We start from the raw sequence: 26,975 nt of genomic DNA, 5'->3' as shown, positions 1-26,975 counted from the left end.
AAACATTTTGGATACGATTTATTTTATGACTGATGAAAGAATTACATAGAAATATACAAAAAATAAACAAACAGTAGAAATGTAAAATGCATACACGCGTAAAGAGGAGAGGTACTTCGATGACAGATCACAATAAATTTTGAGTTATTTTCTATGGCCAGAGTACATGTATCTATAAGTGATTTAAATAACGAAAGCTTGCGCGACACAGTGCATTCCTCGTGTCTTTGATAACCATCACTAAAGCGCCACTAATATAGAAGAATATGTGGCGCGAATGTCAATAAGCATTAAAACAATGAAATTAATGTCATCAAGTTTTTTCGTATTCATATAAGTGAGTAAAGAGATGCAAGCAGTAAGCTCAAACTAAACAGATATAGATTAAAATGTGGAGATATAAAAGACGAGGGACGACTGGAATAATGCCAAACAAAAAGCAACAGAAACTCGTAGAGAAGTAGGCATGACAAATGGTTTTGTTTCTTAACTGGCAACATCACATAAAATCGCGACCTTTAGAAGTATAGTATATCATGTAAATATAAGATTATCCAGTATGTAAATGAATGATTCCTTTAAAATATCTCCAATAATATCACAACTATATATGCAGAAATTTCACAATTAGAATTAACAAGATAGAATAAAAGTTCTTAATGTATGGTCTTGCGCATGCTCCACCTTCAGCTGATGCGCATCAATCACGTGGCCGATTACATCCGGTTGTATCTGCCAATGACCTGGTTACAGTTGGGGCAGTTGTGGGTCACGTCCTTGCAGCCATCCACACAGAAAGGGATGAGGCAACAGCCCAAATCACACCTACAGCACAAAACAACACATATTTGAATTTATTTCAGAAAATATGGGAAAAACCCTCGCTCGATCACAATTAAGCTTAACTGTCTTCGATTTCCATAATCGTGAACTAACAAAACAATCTTAAAAACTGTGTGAAGGAAATAAATTTTCCATGTGAAAATGAAAAAAGTCTCAAAATCTCAAGACATCCAACAAGCTTAGCCTTTTACAGCAACAGATGAAGTGAAATCAGTTTATCCATACATGCAGTGGGGCTTGGGGTTGGGAGATGTTTATATGTACAGGTTTTTGATTAAAATACCAAATGTTGTTTAAAAGCAACAAGATGACATTATGAAACTAGAGGTAATGTGAGCAAGTTCACAAATGATACACCCCCAACCCACTATGAAAATATAATAACTCAAGTACTGGTATTCATCTGTTGGAAAGTAAAGGATGCATCATTTTCTTTTAGTGACCTTTCACTTGCAAAAATGGCCAAAGCTCATGATCAGGACATAATAATAGGTCACAAGCAATCTTTGTGACAAAGAATCTGGGGGAATAAGCCGAGGCAAAAAAACCACATAGGTTCATTAAAAAAACTAACATTTTTTTTCCTAACAAATTTCACTTTTGTTACATTTATTAAACATATGGAATCATATACATTCAGTGCTGCCATAACCCACAAAAAGTAACTTCACATTTAATTGTTATTAAGACAACAAAATAGATATATGCTAATTTGGCAACAAAATGATATAGAAATCGGATGTTCAAATTATATTTTTTCATAGAGTGGGTCATCGTACCATTTTTTAAAGAACGAATATTGATAACACATATTAACGTCTATCTTTTTCGATTTTCCAAAAAATGGTAAGAAAATCCACTCTATGGTAAAAAGTAAGTTTTCTTCTTTTAATTTTTAAGATTGGTCTTTAAATGGCTAAGTCCAGTTGTTTGCGTAATACTGATAACAATACAATCAGCTATATTATACCCTCTAAACAAGCGAATCGGTGGTGTAGTGGTAAGCGAGGAGTTCTTTGAACAAATGTCAGTCACTGTAAAAGCGGGTGTTCGAATCGTACGCGTTTGGGTTTTTTTGTTTATCTTTTTGTTTACATTGTTAAAATGTAATTTTCTTTTTATACTTAATAATATACATTGTTAAAATGTATTTTTCTTTTCTTTTCTTAATAATTAAAAATTGGCTAATAATAACTTGAAATTATTTGATATGCGTTTTCTACTACTTTTATAAAATATGAAATGTATGTTATTCTCTTTAAGATTGCACGATTTCATATTGTAAACAAACGGTTGTTGTGCATGCAAGAAACTATTAAATGGCAAGATAAAACGTTCCATCTCTGAATCCTTGAGAGTCTTGTTAACACAACAGGGACATACGCTGGACAAAAGCATGTAGTTGTGCTCAAAATGCAGAATACAAGCTAAGTCAAACGTACAGTGTGCGCCTAATGAAAATTCAACGATTAACTAGGCATGTATTTCACTTCCAATTGTATCGGCAGGAAAATCACATTACAAATGCGTGTTTTGTTGTGAAAGAAAAAGCATAGTAGTTGTACCAGAAGACACATAGACCACTCGGACCAATGACTAACAGAAAGTATGATCAGTGACGAATAACAAGTCCCCTTGTTATACGTTAGTGGTTTTACTACCGCTGTCTTCCGTGTGGTATATATCATAGGCGTCGGAACCGGGGGGGGGGGGGGGGGCGCGCTAACCTTTTTTTTTTTGCAAATTTATACATTCCAAAGACCTTTTTTTGCTTGTCAATATTTTGTACAAGTCTAGCCCCCCCCCCTTTCAATTTGATTCCGGCGCCACTCATTTTTTTGGGGGGGAAAACTTGTTTTAAATACCTACAAAAGGTGTTACCTAAATTCCTCCTGTTTCCGAAGCGGAAAAAATCGACTACTAAAATGGTGGAATCGACTCCCCCATACTCTTTGTCGACTCCCCTGCGTTAAGGTACCCCACTACACCTATACTTATACTTTTTATGACACTACGTCACAAGATGGTGATTTAAATGTTTTGTTAAACTGTTTATATCGTTCAATTGTGTTGTATATCGTCGTAGCTCAGTGGATAAAGTATTGGGCTTCTGAACCGCAGATCATGAGTTCGAATCCGCCTGAGCTTTTGTTCATGTTAACTGAATTAAATTTTTGAAAATGTAATTTTTCATCCAAAATTACGCATTTTTTCTGCCTATTAGACTTAAATACTTCTTCTTCATTATGATATCTATCATAATCAAGTAATTTTCTACTGATTTGAGAAAATATTTCACGGTGTAGTGAGCAACCTTAAGGGTTGTATATGATGACTGAGGTAAATTAGTAAATAAAATATTTTTAGAAAGCAATCAACATTTTTGTATTTAAACTCTTTAAACGAGTACGAGATTGTCATTTCAAATTTGCCAGTTTAAAGTATATGTAAATACATGTACTATAAAATTTAAGCACAGTTACGCCTTTTTGGACATTTTCATTTGGAAAATACTGTCCACCGTTTAAATGCCCAGTTAACTCGTACGTTTATTACTTCTTATTAGAGGTATGAGAAGGTCGTGGGCATTTGCAACGGCTTATTCCCCCAGATTCTCTGAATTCATATCATTTCTATTACAAGATATAGCCTAGACATAAATAATGTTTTTTTTTAACAATGACCTTGAACTTGCAAAACTGAACTTTGGTCAACTTTCATGACACACCCTCAGGCCATAATCAATCTTTGTGCAAAGTAAGAAATCTCAATGATTCTCCATAAAACATTTATTTTCTTTCCAGTGACCTTGGACTTGTCCAAATGACCTTTGGTCAAAATCATGACACACGCTTGGGTGATAAGCATGAAGTACATGAAAGAAATTCCAATGTTTCTCCATAAGAAAGATATAGGCTGGACACTAATTTTGCACTTTTTCTTCCGGTGATTGACCTTGAACTTGCTCAAATGACATTTGGTCAAAATCATGACACATCTTCAGGTCATAAACAATTTTTGTTAAGTAAGAACTTCCAATGTTTCTCCATATGAAAGATATGGACCAAATACAATTGCACGGACGTACGGACAATGTGATTTCTATATATCCTCCAAATTTTGTTTGCGGGGGTATAATAATATTTGCAAGTATGTTTTGCAACTGCTGCTTAAAATTTATAACTTGGTTTGATAGCGGTTTTTTTAAATCTGTAATACTTTTCATCATGGGGTGGATCAAAAGTAAGGGTTGAGAATTTGGCCTCATAATGTGCACGAATTACGATTGTACTAGGTAATTTCTACAGCATGAATTACCACTACAATCGCAAGGTTTATTAAAACGAACGAAGATTGGGATATGAAATAGCGCAAATTTGGTTCAGTCATATAATACATTTTTTTATTTTTTCCAATAATACATGTTAATCTATTTGATAATTTTATAATACAAGTTAGCATCACAGTAACCACTGCATGTTGTGTTCGTTGCAATCGGTTCCATTAGACTTTATTTAGACTATGACAAAAACATGGAGCAAAGACCTGCTCTAGAAAAGAAAAGGCAGTTAATTTTTAAAAACGATACTTTTTGGAGGGTTTGATATGCATATGCCAGTTTTAAACAACATAAGTTTTAAACATATTTAAGGATTACAGTTGTTGTTATGGTAAATATACATAGTTTTGAATGGTGTTTTAAGGATATCAGACTTGCTGATATTTCAATTTACAGTATCTTATCCGTCCTTCAGTAGGCATTTTACAAACATTATCCACCCATCTATTTTTACAAGATCAAAATATGACAATTTAACATACATGTAGTTGGACTTTTTGGTACGCAATTGAGTCCACTTAACCAAAACACAATTTACGAATTTTTCATCAATGTTCATTACATACGACCTACTACATCAACAAATAATCTTCAAATATTACAATGAATAGCCCCCCCCCCCCCTTTCTCCTTTTAAGCATTGAATGCTTATTTTTGGATGTCCTTGGTCCTATGATACACCAATTCGGTGCAGACAAATTGAATACCGCGCGTTAGCGACCGACGACAATCAAAAATAAAGATTCAACGCTTATATTTATACTGATGTCTATTTGTATGAAATATATGTGTATCGTCGCTGTAAAGCCATTATAATATACGCTCTTATTCAGAGATATGAAACATACAAATGCATGGAACAGCCATATTAACATCTTATTTAATACGTTTCCGCGGCTAAAAAATATAGTGCCAGAAATTTTGTAAAGAAAAATCTTTTTAATTGAGGAGTAGATATAATTCAATGATTATTTTTCAAAAGTACAATCATATCAAATTGGTTATGAAAAGTTGAACGTTTCTTTAATCTTGCATAAATAAATAAACTCAAAACACGTGGTGACGTTTATATTTGTGCTCATGACGCATGAATTAGCAAAGTGTATTCATAAATCAAAGGCCTGAAGGGCCATAATGGCTTACGGGTTTGATATGACTATATTTACATGGATCGAGTATGATTCCCTCTATTTCTTACGGAAACTTACGTTTATTTATAGCTCTATAGAAAGTAACTAGCTACATGTAATTCATAGATCTATAGAAACTAACAGGACCGATATCAACATGCCCCATTTGTTGATTGGTCGAATCTTAGTGACCGAAACAGACAGGATTGAAATCTAGATGCCTCTTTTATCAATTGGTTGAAACCACCATTGCTTTTAGGAAAATCATAGACTGCATAAAATAATAATGATGATGTCAGACTCAAACTCCACTATGAGACAATTTGTTTCTTTCTTTTATCCAACGACTGAAGTACATTAACTGTAAATTCATTCAACTTGATATAGGACACAAAAACACTTAAAACCAACATGCTCTCAAATATCAGTATACCTTGTATTCCTACGCACTATGAACTTGCGCGAGAGTTGGTGCACGGTGCGACGTAACAGCGCCACAGCCAGCGTGAAATCACTGCGCGTAAAAATAATATAACCAAATGATGAAATGCACTGCATGTTATGTACTATAATTAATGAATTCTCATGAAATCTACACCAACAAGTATTATTCCATTTTATTTGTATTTCATAAATGTATAATTGTTCATATTTTTCTGGATTTTTCTCTACTTTTTTAAGAGGCTGACCTTCACAAGCTTTTATAAGAAATATAGATTCACAAGGCAGTTCTAACACCTTCTGTTTTATTTTTTTTCCCTTTGTACAGAGATAAACTCTTTGGAGGGGGGGGGGGGGGGGGAGAAACAGGCAGAACTATGCAATTACAGCAAACTTGTTTTGACACCAAATTTAATTAAAATTAATTACTGCACTATAACTAAAATTTGCAGTCAGCCTCTCTTCACATGACATGTATACACAGTCATTTTCAGAGGCATACTATACGATGTCTCTATGTTATAGTAATGTGACATCGCTTCCGTATATGACTTGCAATCAAGCTTAACTGTATATTGTTTTCTTATTTGAGTACATTTGGTCTCAAGTTTCCAATATTTTTACGACAAATAAACACTTTTCAATCATAGCACAACCAAGGTAACACCATTGAGGGAACATTGTGCTATTTTTAGATCTTGGAAAATCCCCAACATTCGATAATGGCGGAGGTGTCGAAGAAGGCACATAATATTAAAACAAGTAGTAATTGCCCCTCTATTTATGCATTTATTACCGATTTATACTCCCAGTTTCAATATACCTCAATCATAAGTTCAGTTCTTTAACCGTTAAACACTTTCCCCCTTGCTGAGATCGATGTCGATCGAAGTTAGCGACGCTCTCTGCGGGTGCAAACGTTTTTATGAAGATTGAACGAAATAACGACAACTTTACATTTACTTATCACTGTTAGGATCTGAAATAATTGGGAAAAGATTGTTTGCTTATAATACATGTAAGTATGCATAGCGGAAAGCATGGCGACACTGTGTGATGCATGGCGGGGGCCTGTACCTCTATGCAAAAACGGCCTAGGGAAAACACTGCAGTTAATATTCATTCGCGTTAGATTTTCGAGTTTATTTAAATAAAGTCAATATTGGTTACAATAAAATAAGTGATAATAACATATGGAAAGTATAATCTTGCTTATAGATATTAATTATGAACAATAAACAGTTAACTTTGCAACATTCGAATAGAACTATTTTTTGTCGCGCATGTTCAGATAACTGAACTCTTTGCCGTAAAGATTATCCGGCAACTAGATGGCCGTAAGCCATAAAAATTGAACGTCGCAGGTTTCAAATGCAAACATAAGGGGAAATATACACTGAATGTAAATATTTCACTATGAAAATTTTATTAGACCTTTAATAGAACTAATATTAGATAATTAACTTGATCAGCTAAGGTTTTCTTGGAGTCTCTTCAGTAAAACAGAAGAAACATTTTAAGTCGATACTAAAGGGTTTATTTGAGAAATGACTTTAAATACAGAGAATATATCCTAGTGTACTAATCAATTGTCTTGTTTAAACAAATAAAACATTATAAAAAATCATAAATTTAAACATATAAAAAGTTTTCCTCTTTTTTTTTTTAAGAAAAGCAAAGTAACATAGCAAACGTTTATCAGTGTTATCATATATCAATTAAACTAGTGCACATGTGTTTTATATGTCTGTAAACAAATAAATCGGGCATTTCTCTCAAAAATAAAATACATCACAGCAAAATTCATTGCACCTCCAACATTAAAACTAATGCCCAATTTCACATTCTTTACAAAACGTGCATTTTAACCACAACACTTACAGATTTAAAATACAATCTAACAGATTCAGATGGTGATTTATGTACAAAGTTACTCTTTTATTTTTAATCAAATCAAATATGAAAAATAATTTTAGAACTATAAAAGAAATTATTTAAAATCCAATATTTAAAATCAATTTACTTTGAGATTTTGAAAAATTTGCTTTTAGATGTACACCACGTGATGAAAGATGAGCAGAGATTCTTAAAGGCAAGTAGTTAGAATATAACAATAAAAAATGCACAACAAAGGAAAATAATGTATACTACAGTTTAACAATTAAGTGTATTACAAACGTAATTTAATGTACATGATGAGATATTCAATAATGTTGATAAAAAATCAGTTTGGTTATCTTTCATAGCACATGTACAGGTTAATCTCAACAGCTTCAAAAAAATCAAATTAGTTATCATTTGAAATTTAGAATCAAAGACCAATGATGTTTATAAACAGTGCCACTGTTCATTTCTTGAACTGATCGTCCTCTAAACTGGTCCCCACTTCCTCTCTTTGGTCTACATTCTGTTGTAACGTCCGATGGTCTGGTGACAGTTGGCGCAAGAGTGGACCACATCCTTACAGCCGTCCACGCAGAACGGAATCAGACAGCACGGCCAGCATCTGTCGAAGAAAAAAATCAGATCATTTTCGTAATCTTGTACAAGTAGATTGAAAAAATAAAAAAATAACATGATGATACATACGAAATGTAATTTTTAAGGGAATAGCATATGAGCTAAACACATTAGTTTAGCTTTATGTCATGTAATCAAAACTATCACGCAACTGGATGCTTAGTCAAAGTGCTACCTTTGATGAATGAAGGTATTGAGAGTACTGAGAGATGGGCCAGTTTGATGTGTATATCACCTTTTTTTAAAACAAGGTTAAAAAATTATCTCTTGTAAACTAATAAAGTGATTGTTCTTATTAATGAAGGAAGCATTTACCTAGCTTTGATCTAGAGTTGGGCAATAAAATGACACGTACATCTAATTACAATGATTAAATGGATCAGTAGTTTGAATGAAAAATCATTTCGAAATCGAACATTATAGTACATTATGTCATACAAGGATATTATTCCTCTGGTTCTGTATGCATTATAACTAGGTTCCCAATGAAAATATTGGTGATTTTGTTATGAAAATATGCAAACTCACTGATACAAACTTTCATGGTAAAAATCCTAATTGTGTATTTTAACTAAAATTTTGGTTTAACGTAAAGTTTTAGACACTACCCTTTCTACATTTTTACAAAATCCAAATAGATGTGTATCGTGTCCATATGGACACCTATGGATGATATATTTTTACTCGATTCTGCTTTTTTTTTTTTATTTCATTAAAAGTCGTGAATTTTTTTTATTTAGCAGGACAATTTGACTCTTATCTTTTATGTTTACTGACCTAAATTATGATTTGATAAATTTTAAATGTAGCTCTGCATTCGACACAATGTGAATCCAAACAAAAACATCTTTTGCTTTTTGAAATGATATATGCCTATCATAACAATGGGTAGAAATTATTGTTTTATTTCATTTTTTCAAACAATTTAAGAGATAAAGCACAATGGTATTCTAAGAAGGGAGGACATTGGTTAGTCTTACACTAGAATGTTGGGGTTTTTTTTGGACAAGCTTGTACAGGACCTCTACAGTGTCCCCATATTGAAATTATAATGTAAATATTACCAACAAGGTTGTTAACTGCTTTCTAGTACTTTCTGAACATTGGTTTACCGTTAATTGATCTCGTGCACATAATTGTAAACAAGAACTTAAAGGGGCATGGTCACGATTTTGGTCGTATTCTATTTTTCTGTTTTTATTATATACAACGCTCTAGGAATGCATTTCTAATAATCAAATGAAACTCACATATAACTCAACAAATGACACCGAAATTCTGGTAGCATATTAAAAATGCCTTACTGAAGCATTGTAAGTATTAAAATTGAAGAAAATTATTTTTGACCAAAAACGTGACCATGCCCCTTTAATTGCTTCTAACTGAATTTTTTAAATATGCTCTACCAGTATGTGCCTCTCACAATATATTCTTTAAAGTAAAATATTTAATTACTTATACAACTTTTAACATAGATTACTGGTTGCATTATAAGAATAAACGAATTTCAGGCTTGCAAAGTGCTGCATTCTTATCTATGTGTGCTTGTCCATTAATCTAAGTGCTACATGCATTTGCAAACTTCTACCTCTTGTGAAATACATTTACATTACAGTACAGCACATTCAACATCGTATCATGGAGAAAGGAACCTATTTTCAGTAAATAACATCATTATAAGGGAACTTAAAAAGGACTGTGCCATGTTAAAGAAGGAGCCAGACACTGTCATGAGTAGAGAAAAATGTACACTGAGATCTGCTAAAACTTTGACTTAGAAAGCTGGTTCAAGGTCACAGCACAACCTTATTACCCAAGCATTCTACTGACCAGATAGGACAAGGGGAGAGACAATATTCCTTGGAGAAGGATTTTACACAAATAAATGCAATGACCTTCCCCTTAAATTTACCTCGTAACTTGTTTCACATGCTCACTTGTTAAAACATCTGTCAATATTTTCATATATAATACAAGAGGCCCATGGGCCACATCGCTCACCTGAGAAACAATAGATATGATAAAATCAGCTTCATGGAGTCATAATACAAACTATCTGGACAATGTACAATAATACATAATACATACTTTGTATCTACACTACCTGAGGATGCCAAGCTAATTAGGATGCTTCCACACAAGTTTCAACTTTCCTAGCTAATTAGTTTCTGAGAAGAAGATTTTTAAAGATTTACTCTATATATTCATATGTTAAACTTCGACCCCCCATTGTGGCCCCACCCTACCCCCGGGGGCCATGATTTTCACAACTTTGAATCTACCCTACCTGAGGATGCTTCCACACAAGTTTCAGCTTTGCTGGCTGATTAGTTTCTGAGAAGAAGATTTTTAAAGATTTACTCTATATATTCCTATGTAAAACTTTGATCCCCCATTGTGGCCCCACCCTACCCCCGGGGGCCATGATTTTCACAGCTATGAATCTACACTACCTGAGGATGCTTCCACACAAGTTTCAGCTTTGCCGGCTGATTAGTTTCTGAGAAGAAGATTTTTAAAGATTTACTCTATATATTCCTATGTAAAACTTTGATCCCCCATTGTGGCCCCACCCTACCCCCGGGGGCCATGATTTTCACAGCTATGAATCTACACTACCTGAGGATGCTTCCACACAAGTTTCAGCTTTGCCGGCTGATTAGTTTCTGAGAAGAAGATTTTTAAATATTTACTCTATATATTCCTATGTTAAACTTTGACACCCCATTGTGGCCCCACCCTACCCCTGGGGGCCATGATTTTCACAACTTTGAATTTACTCTACCTGAGGATGCTTCCACACAAGGGTCAGCTTTCCTGGCTGATTAGTTTCTGAGAAGAAGATTTTTAAAGATTTACTCTATATATTCCTATGTAAAACTTTGATCCCCCATTGTGGCCCCACCCTACACCCGGGGGCAATGATTTTCACAACTTTGAATCTACATTATCTGAGGATGCTTCCACACAAGTTTCAGCTTTGCCGGCTGATTAGTTTCTGAGAAGAAGATTTTTAAAGATTTACTCTATATATTCACATGTTAAACTTCGACCCCCCATTGTGGCCCAACCCTACCCCCAGGGGTCATGATTTTCATAACTTTAAATCTACACTTCCTGAGGATGCTTCCACACAAGTTTCAGCTTTGCTGGCTGATTAGTTTCTGAGAAGAAGATTTTTAAAGATTTACTCTATATATTCCTATGTAAAACTTTGACACCCCATTGTGGCCCCACCCTACCCCCGGGGGCAATGATTTTCACAACTTTGAATCTACACTACCTGAGGATGCTTCCACGCAAGTTTCAACTTTCCTAGCTAATAAGCTTCTGAGAAGAAGATTTTTAAAGATTTTCTCTATATATTCATATGTTAAACTTCGACCCCCCAATTTGTGGCCCCACCCTACCCCCGGGGGCCATGATTTTCACAACTTTGAATCTACCCTACCTGAGGATGCTTCCACACAAGTGTCAGCTTTCCTGGCTGATTAGTTTCTGAGAAGAAGATTTTTTAAGATATACTCTATATATTCCTATGTTAAACTTCGACCCCCCATTGTGGCCCCATTCTACCCCCAGGGGTCATGATTTTCATAACTTTAAATCTACACCATCTGAGGATGCTTCCACACAAGTTTCAGCTTTGCTGGCTGATTAGTTTCTGAGAAGAAGATTTTTAAAGATTTACTCTATATATTCCTATGTAAAACTTTGATCCCCCATTGTGGCCCCACCCTACCCCCGGGGGCAATGATTTTCACAACTTTGAATCTACTCTACCTGAGGATGCTTCCACACAAGTTTCAGCTTTGCCGGCTGATTAGTTTCTGAGAAGAAGATTTTTAAAGATTTACTCTATATATTCACATGTTAAACTTCGACCCCCCATTGTGGCCCCACCCTACCCCCAGGGGTCATGATTTTCATAACTTTAAATCTACACTTCCTGAGAATGCTTCCACACAAGTTTCAGCTTTGCTGGCTGATTAGTTTCTGAGAAGAAGATTTTTAAAGATTTACTCTATATATTCCTATGTAAAACTTTGATCCCCCATTGTGGCCCCACCCTACCCCCGGGGGCCATGATTTTCACAGCTATGAATCTACACTACCTGAGGATGCTTCCACACAAGTTTCAGCTTTGCCGGCTGATTAGTTTCTGAGAAGAAGATTTTTAAAGATTTACTCTATATATTCCTATGTTAAACTTTGACACCCCATTGTGGCCCCACCCTACCCCTGGGGGCCATGATTTTCACAACTTTGAATCTACATTACCTGAGGATGCTTCAACACAAGTGTCAGCTTTTCTGGCTGATTAGTTTCTGAGAAGAAGATTTTTGAAGATTTACTCAATATATTCTTATGTAAAACTTTGATCCCCCATTGTGGCCCCACCCTACCCCCGGGGGTCATGATTTTCACAACTATGAATCTACACTACTACATTGCTTCAACACAAGTGTCAGCTTTCCTGGTCTTATGGTTCATGAGAAGAAGATTTTTGAAAATTTCTCAAAAATTTTCATAAATTCCTAATTATCTCCCTTTGCAAAAGGGCGTGGTCCTTAATTTTCACAACTTTAAATCCCGTTAGGTTAAGGATGCTTTGTGCCAAGTTTGGATGAAATTGGCCCAGTGGTTCTTGAGAAGATGTTGAAAATGTGAAAAGTTTACAGACAGACGGACAGACAGACGGACGACAGACAAAATGTGATCAGAATAGCTCACTTGAGCTTTCAGCTCAGGTGAGCTAAAAAATGAGCAGGACTGAGTAATAAACAACTCATAGGTGCTGATTGTTTAATACAGGATTAAGAAAGATTATCCTTATCATTAGTCTGTCATTAGATTTTCATTCTAACTAATACACTAAACAAATCTTTTACCAGCATAGTGATGTTAGTATATGATGAATATTAGTAGATTAAGAATTAGAGATGATTGTAAATGGAGAAAATATTCAATACAAAGAAAATGAATGACCTTACCTATGACTTTTGATGTTACTTCAGCGGCTACATCTTAACACCCGATTTTAAAATGCACGTTTACAAAATTTTGCATGCCCATTGGCTTCTAATTAGAGTTAAGCGTAATATATGCATGTTGTCATTGTAGCACCTTCACAACACAGAACATTGAGTACAGCATGGTTCATAAAACATTTCAAATCATGCAAATACTCCGCAACATCTACAACACTGAAAATTCTGAATAATCCATATGAAGGGAAGTACTACTGTATCCAGGGAAATATTCGGCCCATTTAATTTCCGCCCCTTTTGCTATCATCTTCAGTGAGCGAGTTAAAGACTAGGTGAATTCTAAGAATTTTTAAATAACTGTGTTAATTTGACTGAGTATATATTTTTAATTGTGATTGGGCAAATTCAAGATTCAAAAAACCTCAGGGCGAAAAAACCCTGTGTACAGTATTATACAAGTTATACACAATACAAGTTGCATGCACTATCTTAGCGGGGCAAGGTAAGGAATTGAGCTTAAAATTTCTGTGAACTGAACAAGACAACTGGCATTAAAATTGGGCTCACAACATTGGGCATTTTTTCATCAATAATTGAGGGGGAAAAATGTTTCAGCTCAAATCATGACCATGCCTGTTTAAGTTCTGCATGCAGAATTCCTTCACATAGGAACTTTAATTTCACATAGTAAAACCAAGAGAAAGGGGGACTTTCAACAAGGATTAGGCAGGGAAGGATCAAGGGAAGTCTATAAATGAACCCATTCTTCAGACAATAACAAGTGAGGAGAACAAAGTCCGTAAAACTTTGAGCTTTCATTGAAATACTATTGATTTCTTGCTCACATAAAACCGAAATGCTAAAACATGTCTCCAATTATATCAGACAAGTACAAATATTTCAGTAAGCAATTTTCTGTTTTGCTTGACAGCACTTTTTATATGCTCTTTTAGTAAGAATGGAACGTACAATTTCATTACCCCAAGTAAGAGTTTCAAGGATTATTCAATGAAAATGTCTCTCTCAGAAGAATGATTTCTCTACCGAAGAATATTCACTACTAAGGGTGCAACGATAAACGGTGAGACGGTATATCAGGGTAAAAATATGCTACTGTTGAATGTCACGATAGTGTAGGCTATACCGGTACTGCGGTTTGGTATTTCAATCGGAAAATTTTTGATCCATCCAATTCGGTTTGAAAATTATATTTTCAAAATGGCTTCCGATGTTTAAACTCGTGCTTCGCAATCAGTGATTTTTCTACACCCAATTTGGGTCCGAATATCGGCCCTTTCCCCTAGCAAAAATTTAAGATTTTTCCCAATTTGATCTGGGTTTTTTTCCCAATAAAAAATGAGTAAAATATTTACGTTGTTCTTATTTACTTGATTTTTTCTCGTACGACTTATCTACAATTGAACGCAATGAATCTCCGTCATTCAGACTCTTCCGTCAATAGTGAAAATACAGGTGTTATATGATGCGTATGAAAGACCAAGACAACATGCATGGTTGAGGGGGAAAAGACCGAGTTATTCATTTAATCTGTCTGAAATCATGTTGCATAATGCAAAATATTATATTAAACGACTTTGCAAGAAGGACACAACTGGTCTGAAGAAAATATCCAAATTTTTTGTTCAAATACAAGCACAAGTATAACTACTCAAAGCGTATACAAAGAGTTCTGTCTGAATATTGTCTTAAAAGACTGTTTTCCTCTGATATATCATCTTAACCTGTGCTTGTATTTGGAGTTATGATAAAATACATTTGTAATAAAGGGAATTTCGCTTTTGTCAAATATTATCACCAAAAAAAAAAAGAAATAGGCTAACTGAACAAAACACAGATGCATTAATGAGAATTGTCACCGGTACAAAGAGTTATGCAGTGAAAATTTAGAGAAACTTGTAAACAACTTCAAAAGATTAAGAAAAAGAAATTACAAAGTTAGAATTGTGTGCAATGAAAATTTGTTATTTTTATAGCAAATCTATTAAAAGGTTATACTTTTCTTGTATAAATTGTATTTTACACTCAATAAGGTTTAAAAACAATATTACTACTTTTTCCCAAAATGGTGAAAATGTCGATGATTTTTCCCAAATGTAAAGGTCCAGGCCCCATTTGAAAAATGTAGAAAAATCACTGGCAATATTAAATTTTGCCCCCTGCTACAGTGCATCTCATAAATCTTCGGTATGGTAACATTTTGGGATTAATAGGATAAATGAAATTGGTAAACAAAGTTCCCATATTGAGTGTTTCTACATGTAAGTACTATTTTGCAGATGTTTTCCTACAAACAAACAACATGCATATTGCACCTCGTATAAAACGGCATTATCCATGCATTTGTCTGTTGTCGCAAGAAATTAATGCCACATTCCGAGATGCGCAAAAATGCAATTAAATTTAAATGTCATCCTAGTCATTAAATATTTTGCTGTCAGAAAATTCATTACATCTATAAAAAGAGCATAAATAATTTAATTGTTGTCAGTGTTGAAATAACGATATTGATGTCAACATTAGATTTTTGCCTTGTGCAGATCATGCTGACATTCTGATATTTATACAGCTGATTAGGAAAAATATGTGGGAAAAAAAATGATGTAACTAAAAGTTGGAGATTAAGCGATACCAAAGTATGCATCATTGTTTATTTGTTATGTTTAAAAGCACATCGAAAGTATCATGTTACGTATCGTATCGTATTTTCTGTATCGTGATACGTATCATATTGTGAGGCAAGTGTATGGTTGCACCCCTATTCACTACAACATATTTCTATTCACTACAAGATCTCTATATTCACTACATCATCTCTTAGCTTCAATCACTTATTTAGATTTACTTAATTCTTACCCAACAAAGCACAACACCAGGCAGATGATCCAAGCGAATGTCCCAGTCTCGTAAGAAGTGGCGGTGACAATCTCTGCTTGACAGTGGGGACATTTAGTGTGCACTGGGCTCTCTCGGAACTGTTGTACCATGGCTACAGTGGGCTGAGCCACTACTACTGTGGTCTGCCCATACTGTGCTGGTGCGGGCTGCCCATAGCCTACAATAAGCAGAGGGGGTCATTCAGTGTTTCAATTTCAAAGAAACCAGCATTCTTTGAAATGTCTATACTGTAAATCAATTTGAATTTACAACCATATTTTGCAGTTTATAACTGACAAAGAACTATATATGATATTAGTCAAATTTGGCCCCTATAATTCACAATTTTTAAAAGTCTTTCAGGTACATTAAATTGTTGTGTTATTTTTGAGAGGAGCTGATATAAATTATATGTTTGGCCGATTTATTTGATTTATTTACACTCACTGGCAGTATATGACGTCAGAAGTGACGCTATTTTTATAATTCAATCAAAATCAGTCAAAATTTGACATTTTTCTAATCTTTTTTCGACTGGTAAATATAGAGCGACGCTTTGAACAAGAACAAACTTTTTGTCACTTATAAGTCCTGGATAGATACATCTTTGGTAAAAATATTTTGGTTGTTCAAGCAATCGCTCAATGTTTTCTGAAAGAAAAACTGCTTCAAAACAAGCCGTTTTATGCTAAATATGCGAAAATGGCGGGAAAAGATAAACTTCATGATGTCATATTTTTAAACTGTGGGCAGTTAAATCAAAATGAAAGTTATGAAAAAATTTCAAATGTATACCTGTACCAAGAATACAAAGAATAACAGTAAAATGACGATGTTCATTTAAAGGGGCCATTTTAGGCCCAAACCGTATATAGTCCTTTGCAGAAACTAATTTCCATGATCAAGCATGTTTACTTATCATATGAAAAAATTATTCCTAATAAATATGGCATAAAAAGACTAAATTGCAGCCAGAAATTTCGTGTTAAGGTGGACCTTGATAGAGTTTTTCAAATCAGCAGAAAATTACCTGATCATAAAAGATACATAGCATGATGCACGAAAAATAAGTCAAATAGGCGAAAAAATACGCAATTTTGAATAAAATTAAGATTTTCAAAATTTAATTTAGTAAATATGATCAAGAGCCCCAAGCAGTTTCAAACTGATGATCTGCAGTTCACCAGTCTGATCAATACTTCAACCACAGAGCTATGATGATCAATATTCAAATTTTCAGTAACTTAACGATACAAATACATATACAAGAAATTGAATTCTCCAGGGTGGGTAGGACTTACCAGACCTCCCTCCCCTTTCTAGATCCGCACATGCATATAATTATGCAGAAATTAAAACAATGGTTTTTTTTTGAGTTTATCTCTTTCAGTGCCATTATCCATGTGTCTGAATTCGCATGCATTCAGCAATCAACAGTTACCCAGCATGCTTGCAAATGAAGTTGTTGATTTTGAAATGACAAATTGCATCAATTTATGATGTTGACAAATTTTTCATTCAATTCCATATGCGCATTTGTGTACAGAAACCAGATTATTTAAAATACTAAAGGACTGTACAAGGTGCGAACACAAAAACAATCTTCTCTCTGATCTGTATTCTGAATACATTAATGTTGAAGTGCATGTTTTCAATCCACTCATGTGTAACACAAAAAATCGTAAACAAGTAGTGTCAAAGTGTGAATCTTAGCTCGGTTACATTTTACCTCAAACATGATGTACATTTTTTTTTAATTATGGCAGCAAGTTTATCAAAGAATTTTCTACTAATCAGTATCAATTAATTTATTTCATCTTTACAATAAAAATTTCATCTAGATGGCTAAAGAAATAAAGAAAACTAGAGAGTTTCTAATTGTGAGAATAAAAATGACACATAGTCAGATCACTAATCAGTGAAACTCAAGAGAGCTAAGTACATGTATTATGAAGTTGCACGAATGCTTTCTTTATAAATCAGATTTATTTTTTTTCTAACAAAAAACTCATATATGGTACGAATACGAATTAGAAAGTGAATAATTTAACATCATTGTCAGCTGATACTTTGACTCAAAGCTGTGCTATATAGCCAATCCTATTAAACCAATAGAATAAGTACGAAAAATTGTATCAAATGTCATTAAAAGTTAAATGCTGTTGCAAAATTCATGACAGTTTAAGAACCTTAGTTTATTCTGACAAAAACCTTCACACATGCAATCACTTAGATGTTAAGGAAAGGTTTTCTTGATTCAGTGTACATTTCTCTCATTTCATTCCATCTGTTAGTACATGTATTGCAGAGGTTAGACTGATTCACAATATCAAACTCTGGAGTAATTTCTACAGGTATGTCTCAAGAACTTTGTATCACTTTCATCTAAACAAGGTCATGTATATGTAAGAGTATGTCCTTAAAAATTTCCTTAAGGTGGAATGCTACACCAAAATTTTATTTTATAGATCATTAGAGTATTATTTCTGAAGCAAGATTGCATTGTTCAAAGAAGGATATATGCCCTTCATTTTTTTATACAAATTTTTTTTAATTTTTTATGAAAAGGTAGAAAATCTGTAGAGTTAAAAAAAATTTTTTTCCATAAAATAAGATTTTGGTGTAGCATTCCACTCAATTGATTTTTAAATTAAAATACTCCATCTGTAGCCATTTAAATAAGACCGAAAGTTTTGGTGTTATTTACATTGTAACTGTCTATCATTAATCCAGCAAAACAAGTTGAAACTGATGCAGTAAATGTTTTTAGAGTCAGAATTTCAGCAAGCCAATGACTGAAAGTGTAATTAGCTATTACCGCTAAAATTAATAGTCCCCATTGTTAAATTGTCTCTACTTGTATACTTATCAAATGTATTCTACATATGATGTTCTGGGTTTTTGAGTTTATGTTTTTAAAACATTCATGAATAATATACATTGTAAACATTTATCCAACAAGGATCTAATGGTTAGATAATTCATGATACAAAGTCTTGCCTCCGACATATTGAACAGACATCTACAATCTGGTAGAGGGAAGTAACTCTTACCTGGGTACTGTCCATAAGCTGGTCAATATTGAAAGGTGTTAGAATTTTACACCAAATAGGTATACGTATCATAAGGTCATGCAAGTATTAGTGTTTTGTATTTTCAATAACAAAAATTTACAAGTTTACATGTTTATAATAATCTTTTCTTGTTAAATAAACTGATAACAAATGTCCATCTTTTTTTCTTGAAAAACTTTTCATTGTTAAACGTTGAATTTGAAACTACTTTTAGTTTGTAGAAAACGTTAAAATAAAATAAATAAGACATACCGTAATTTAACAAAGGAATAAATAAACATGGAATCACAAAGTCACAATCCATATACTATTTTCAGTTATCACTATCTACTTGTATTCCAGACTGTGTTTCTTCCTCTAGTATAGTTATGCAATATGAGAAAGTATACTTTATAATGAAACAGGTCTGAAACTCAGTCCCATTTTACAGTTCCCTGCTATTAGCAGGAAGTGCCAAAAGTTTTAAAATGTGCATGTTTCAAATAATGGTTATTCATTTTCATAATCACTTCATATTCCTTTTGTCTTAACACAAGTAATATGAACATACATTTTTCTGTGAAAATTTGACTATTTCTCCCCCATTCACCCATCCGACGACCCATCCATGAAATAAAGTAGAGAAAAACGGTGAGAGATTCAGACCTCTAAAAAGTTATGGTATATATACATGTACCAGTAATATAGGAGGTACAGAATATTTTGGGGTAACATAGATGAATTTGATTTTGAGGTTTTGAGAAAGAAACACATTCTTCAGTCTATACACATTCAAAGACACAAGGTGCAACCCAACACACACTACTACACATCCATTCCTATACCTGGCTGTCCATATGGCTGTTGAGGGTACCCTTTGTTAGAGAGAGAAAAATGTGTTTTATATGTAAATCTAATAAGTTAAACATTTAAATGCCAGGAAGTAAAGTCACTTCTTGGCAAGTACCCCCTTTTAAATCGATATACAAATTGCAAACAAATCTACCCCGGCCTTCAAACATAAGGTTTTTAACATAAATATAAGGAAGTCAATAATCCCAAGCATTCTAACTGTTCCCATAATCATAACGTATATTAGTATTAGTACACAATGAATTAAAAAAGAACAGTATTTCATAATAATGATTAGAATATAGCACATTCTTACAACAATTACATTGTACCAATATTTTCAATTCTATAAATCGTACAAAAATTTACAAGTCTATCCAATAAATCAGTTATATTGTTATACTTTCATGTTAAATACTGAAATCTGATTGGTTAAGACGCAGTTAATAATATTTACTATTACCCTCAGCGTTAGCAACGCACTTGGCAACGGGTAACATTAAAAAATGTTACATGCACGAAAATTATGCGCGTACGGTTCGCTGTAGAATTCACGTTATTTCTATATAAAAGCAGTAAAATTTTCTTAAAAATTTAAAAAAGACATTCAGTATAACAAAATAAATAGTGCCTGTTTGGGAGGATAACAGTTGAAATTGACACCCCTCGAAAACCATTGTCAACCTCCGCTTCGCGTCGGTTGACAATGGTTTTCTCGGGGTGTCAATTTCAACTGTTACCCTCCCAAACAGGCACTATTTATATATTCCACCACCGCTTTAATAATCAACATTCCTGAATACATGCAGAGATCAAACTAAGACATACCTCCTGGCTGCCCATAGGGTTGGCCATATCCTGTAAAACATAACAGTCAAACTTAAGAATAAAATGTTGCAATTTGAAGGACAGTCTACTGATATTAAACAGATCCAGTTTTAAACAAATGTAGATTCCCTGTTATAGCCATAATAAAAAGCTCTCATTTACAACACACTATTTGTACATCTATTTCAATGACAATGTCAATGGCAATCTTCTAAAACTTTGCAAACCTTGTTCAGATGTGATGTCATAAATTATAATGACTGCATGTATTTGACTATTTGTTTCTCCTGTGCTCAAATTTTACAACTGTGTCAGAAACAAAAACATAAAAAAAAAATACCAAAAGATCTATAAGAGTAAGTGTTTTTGTTGGCTGCCTTTTTATTTACCTTGCATTGGAGGCTGGCCACCAGGAGGGGGGTACTGTGGCTCTGAAAGAGGAAACAATTACATAGAATTAAAAAAATATATTTACATTTTCAGACTTTGTCAAGAATTAAACTACAGATCAGAATCGATCCATTTCTCCCATAAATCTATGATAATTATTTGTGCATTGTGCGAGTTTGCCATATACAATGGAATCTAATAATGAATACCATGTTTTGGGCACTGGTGGTGTTTGCTTGATTAGGCAAATTGAAAGTATGAAACATCAATATTTTATAAAGAAGATAATGGAAATATTTATTAATATTATTGTTAAAATGAATAACTGTCAAATTTTTAGGGTTATGACAGTAATCATAGCCCAAAAACTAGACATGCAGTTATTCCTCAAATAACATCTTTAGCGATAATAACATATCATTGTAATAGCGCTTTAGTTCGATTTTGTGATCAATATTCTAACAATTACAAAGTAGAGTCAATACTGAAAATTAAATACCAGTTCTCATATATCTGGAGCCAAAACCAATATGACATAAAACAATTACAGGTAAATATTAACTTTCTAAAAATGTACACAGGTGTTATCAGCTGACATATTCGATCGCAGCTTCTCTGGCCTTTCTGACAAGCTGAAAGCAACTTTGAACGTATCCATGACAACTTCCCTTTTTTTTTTTTTAATAAAACTTGACAAAATTACAGGATAATGTTTTATCTGTTGAGATCTGAGTTAATTAAACTTCATTAAATAATACATGTACATGATATATCAACACATAACATCTGATCACAGATCAAAGATTTAAGGCTGTCTAGACAATAATTAAACTAGTAAAAGCAGCTCCATTTTGTATCAAAATTTGACATTTGGTGATGTCAATACATCTGAAGTATTTATCAGTGCTCTGCCAAAAAGGCCCTAAAAAGGTGCGATTGTGACACAATGGTAAATTTTTTTAAGTGCTGCAAATTAATTTTCCATCATTCTGCTACAGCACAAAATCTCTGAGCAAGAATAGGGACTGCATTCATTTTATTTACAGGATGTTAATCCTTCAAAAGGCCTCTTGCTTACACCATTCGTTTCGATTTTATTCATGAAGAATAATCCCACTTAATTACTCTATAAATATAGACCTTCTTTTGTGGGGCAGTAAAAATTAAACTGATATATTACCTGGTCCCTTCGTCTGGTTTCCAGGATATGGTGGGGGAGCGTCCGACATGATGTGTCTGTAAATATTAGAATCATTTAAGGGTATCAGATATGCTGTATCATTTAACATGTTAAAATTTATAGAATTTATATGACAAATAAATAATGTCATGTTGTGATTTTTATATCATATACTTATAGATAAAATCAAGGAAACAATATAAAATAGCTTCTTATGAATAATCATTATCAACAAATGATTATTTTAAAATGGATATAACCTCTTAATATTGATATAAAAAAGGTTAATATTCATATATTACATGGCTTCGAGGGCGACATACCAGAATATTTGCCCCGAGGTGACAGGAAAGCCCTGGAGTATTATGTCGCCGATGCCGAAGGCAGAGGGCGACATAACACTCTAAGGCTAATGAATAGCAGACACTGTCATGACATTTTTATTTTTGAGAAACTGTTTATATTTGCTTAGCTAAATTTCAAACCCGACATAATTAATATATGCAGATTTTTTGCACGCATGGTTGATATAACAGTTTAAGGAGGGCAATATAACCATTTCCTGTGAATAACTTTTTCCAGGAGGGCAATATAACTTTTTCCAGTATGAATCAGCAATTTTCAGGGCATAGTGATAAAATTATCTTGTTTGTGACATAATAAAAAAACTTATTCAAAAATGTTATAATAAATTTTGTTATACTTTCATGTTAAATACTGAAATCTGATTGGTTAAGACGCAGTTAATAATATTTACTATTACCCTCAGCGTTAGCAACGCACTTGGCAACGGGTAACATTAAAAAATGTTACATGTGCGAAAATTATGCGCGTACGGTTCGCTGTAGAATTCACGTTATTCCTATATAAAAGCAGTAAAATTTTCTTAAAAATTTAAAAAAAGACATTCAGTATAACAAAATAAATAGTGCCTGTTTGGGAGGATAACAGGTGAAATTGACACCCCTCGAAAACCATTGTCAACCTCCGCTTCGCGTCGGTTGACAATGGTTTTCTCGGGGTGTCAATTTCAACTGTTACCCTCCCAAACAGGCACTATTTATATAATATTACTACACTATATAGCCTAATAGGTTATTACATGGATAGGCAAATCTTCAGATTATATTGCACGGGGCAGAAAAGAATATTTTTTATAACACACATTTAAACACCAATTTTTGGATCTTTATACATGTACTGAAGAGCTTGCGTTATTAAACAGTTGTGTTAACATAAGTGTTGTCAAAACAAAATTGAGTACATATGATAAATATGAATACATTCAAATAGATTCAAATGACTGAGAAAAATTAAATAAGTAAATATATATGAGAGCAAAAGTTGTTTATTGCTTAAGAGTCTATCTACAGTAAAACTCGTTTATAGCAAAGTCCTAAGGAACAATAGATTTAGTTCATTATAACCATAATTCGTAATTTCTGTATAACAAATTCGTAATAATAATGATAGCAAATTCACTACATACATGTTTTCTTTTACCGAATATAATTTTTGCTAATTGTGGCTTTAACTAAAAATACATTACTTTGATACCTTTAATAATTGGATTGTGAATTTAAAAAAAAAAAATGAAAATAAATTCTTTCAAACTATAATGTTAAAAAGTAATACTAACTTTTTAAACTGTAAAGAAATTCGTTATAAAAGTGTTAAATTTCGGTATTACTCTCCACTATGGAACTCAAAATCAGTTCCCTATATCCATAAATTCGTAATATCCAAATTCGTTATAACCATAAAATTTTGCAAACATTTGTTAAGAGTTTTACTGGGGAATCAAAAAGACTTCGCTATGTCCAATATTTCGCTATATACGTGTTCATACTAAACGAGTTTTACTGTATTAAAATCTTAGGGTGTGTCGGGTTTAAAATCAAAAATACAAATAATGGGTAAATGTAGAATCTTTTATACCTGTCAGTGTCAAGGGACATTAAAGAAATTTAAATTCATTTAATAAGGATATTCAATGTTTAAAAAATTATCAAATATTCAATGAAATGGTGTTTAACAGAAAATAAACAATGCAATGCGCCATGTTCATAATCATTCATAAATCGAATTTTCACATTCAACTTAGTATCTGCTTTTGTCATCTTTCAAACAAAATTGGAGAACAAAAGTTAATCTTGGGATTCAAGGGGTTAAATATCACATTCTGCTGTCTTTGTTATTTGATAACTATTACCACTATTATGAAATTGCCGAATTGGAATTCCCACTTTTCTTATTTAAACTGTTGACAGGGCATGGCAGTACGTTTCATGTACTCAGATAAAATAATGATTTCTCAGCAATTGATGACGATTATATTACTAATGAAAAATACAAGCTGAAATAGTTTTCGATGAATTACCTTCAAACACTGGTGAAAATTCACGGCAAATATAAGAAGTGTTTATCTCTTGTCCGAGACTTCAGATCAATTACCAACTTCCGCTTTGCGTCGTGCGCAAATTTTTGACGTCATCAAAAGGTGCGGATCATGCTTCATTGGTTTTCCGAGGCATCGATGTGTAACAAAAAGAACACACCAGTATAATGTTGAAGATCATTTCGTAACATTTTATTTTCTACATGTACATTAGGTGAAAGAGAGAATATAGGTCAACCATTTTTTAAAAGTTGTTTTTCACGACCACTAATTACATTTTAAAGTTTCAGGTAAATACATTCGTCGTTTGCAATAAAAAAAAGTATAAGTTTGTGTAAAATATGTATAAATAGAAAATGATATTTTTTAAACTGCGCCTCAAAATCTTTCAAAATATTCCAGGCCCTGTAAGCATGATGAGTAACTTTAGGGTTTTTATGAAGACCAATTCTTTTTATTTTCGTGGGAAAAAGTAAATAAAAGTGATATTAACATATTCGCTAACCAAGGACAGTTCAGCTTGGATGCTTATTTTTAAAAAAACTGGTTAGTGGTATGTTACCTGAAAATATTTACATTACTGTACTCTTGACAATCAATTCAACATTCTATAGCTTGAACGGAATAAAGTGTAATATGAATTTTTTAATTTACGATATACATAACTGTATAAACTGAGCTTTATTGGATGTCCATACTGTGGATCTGAATCTGACGAAAATGTACATTTTTTCTCAAGATTCACTCAATATGCAAGTAGATAAACATATTAATAAACTTAATGACATTACTGTACTTATTAATAATAGCTTTAAATACTATGTTATAGTTCCTAATAATTCAATTGTATAAACAAATTTCATATATTTACAGGTGTATTAGAGCTTCTAAGCGCATTTGACTCTCCAATTTTACACCGCTTAAACATAATTAAATTGTATACTTACTTATTTATTAGTGCTCTTTTTAATTTAACTGTTCTTATCAAATGGACTGGATCATGAAAACTTCATTCGTTTGTTTGCATGTCTGCGAGTATGAATGAAGGTGGTGGGTTTGTAAATGTAGATGTGAATGCGTATTTAAAAAATACATTTTACAATTTATTTATGGTAAAAGTTAAGATAACCATTTAATGTTCCATTTTTTTCCCTTGTCTTAAATGTACACAAATTATCAAAAATATTCTGTAAACTAGCAATACTATATTCTGTAGAAATATTTTACAACACCACTGCTTGACTTTGTATTTTGGAGAGGGTATTAAAGCTTGTTACTAAATCCATTTGAATTTCAATAAACATTGTTAAAATTAAATTCCTGAGCATTTGTTAATCGGTTAAATTGGCGCTCTCATTGTATGAATTTAAGAAACGAGCGACACGTACATGTAACATGCTAAATGGTCTGGTGCATACATGTATCTTTACGGACTGAATAATAAAACAAAATACCACAACTCTGCATGACAATTTTTTATGATCATTATCTAGTTTAACTAACTAGATACATATATATGTCTATAACAACCCTTTAAATAGAATTTTAAAAAAACCCCACAAATTTCACAGCAACAATTCAACTTTGATAAAAAATAAAAACCCATCAACACACACGTGTGTCTGAACACATACTTTATTGTAAAATTATATAAATTGAAATTACTTTTTCATTTCATACGAAAGTTCTTGCTGTAACAAAACAGACAACATATTTAACATCATTGGAACAATTATAGAATGGTAATGTCAGATTTCTACCAATTTCTTGGCATGCGTCGGGCAATGTGATTCTATAGTAAATACAAAGTTCACCTCCAAAACCTGCAGCTACTTGAAATTCGTGCCAATTTTAACCAACACCACACAGACTCACGAAGGTAAACACTTTAGTAAAGAGAAGCATCCAAACCTGCCAGGATAAACAAAATATGAAGTTTTAATATCAGACAAATGTTTGAATCATTGTTCTACTAAGATTTAAAAGCCCAAAGATGTTAACTTTGATGGTTTTGTAATGAAAAAAATGTCAAGGTTGATTGCATAACGTTGCCTCTTTGTATTATTTAAAATCCATGTCAATTGTTTGGAGATATTTTGCATTGTATGCTCAGA

At 33.0% G+C, this 26,975-nt stretch overlaps 1 protein-coding gene across 6 annotated transcripts; it reads right to left on the bottom strand.

Moving 5' to 3' along the window:
- Position 1: 1 nt before the first annotated feature.
- On the bottom strand, positions 2-24,980 carry LOC105340322 (LITAF domain-containing protein). 6 transcript variants are annotated; one of them, XM_034457531.2, is made up of 8 exons: positions 24,844-24,980; positions 22,464-22,519; positions 21,283-21,324; positions 20,894-20,923; positions 20,059-20,088; positions 19,214-19,231; positions 16,140-16,338; positions 2-825 (listed from the first exon to the last, which is right to left on the bottom strand). In XM_034457531.2, the coding sequence occupies exons 2-8, from the start codon at positions 22,510-22,512 to the stop codon at positions 717-719; spliced, it is 477 nt and encodes a 158-aa protein (XP_034313422.1). In that variant the 5' UTR covers positions 22,513-22,519; positions 24,844-24,980; the 3' UTR covers positions 2-716. The 6 variants fall into 6 exon arrangements, with proteins under 6 accessions (XP_034313422.1, XP_034313425.1, XP_034313427.1 ...); XM_034457533.2 differs by lacking the exon at positions 2-825 and adding an exon at positions 7,479-8,260; XM_034457534.2 differs by lacking the exon at positions 19,214-19,231.
- Positions 24,981-26,975: the final 1,995 nt, after the last annotated feature.

This window comes from Magallana gigas, chromosome 7, assembly GCF_963853765.1.
Source record: "Magallana gigas chromosome 7, xbMagGiga1.1, whole genome shotgun sequence".
Classification (NCBI taxonomy): domain Eukaryota; kingdom Metazoa; phylum Mollusca; class Bivalvia; order Ostreida; family Ostreidae; genus Magallana; species Magallana gigas.
The sequence above is the reverse complement of the archived record's forward strand: the minus strand, read 5'-3'. Positions and strand labels throughout refer to the sequence as shown.

What these genes read in the sequence shown, in the direction of transcription:
- LOC105340322 (XM_034457531.2), bottom strand. Translation starts at nt 22,512, where the DNA reads ATGTCGGACGCTCCCCCACCATATCCTGGAAACCAGACGAAGGGACCA. An exon ending in AAACCAGACGAAGGGACCAG is followed by an intron (nt 21,325 to 22,463) that starts GTAATATATCAG and finishes TTCCTCTTTCAG; the next exon opens with AGCCACAGTACCCCCCTCCT. An exon ending in CTGGTGTTGTGCTTTGTTGG is followed by an intron (nt 826 to 16,139) that starts GTAAGAATTAAG and finishes TTTGTGCTGTAG; the next exon opens with GTGTGATTTGGGCTGTTGCC.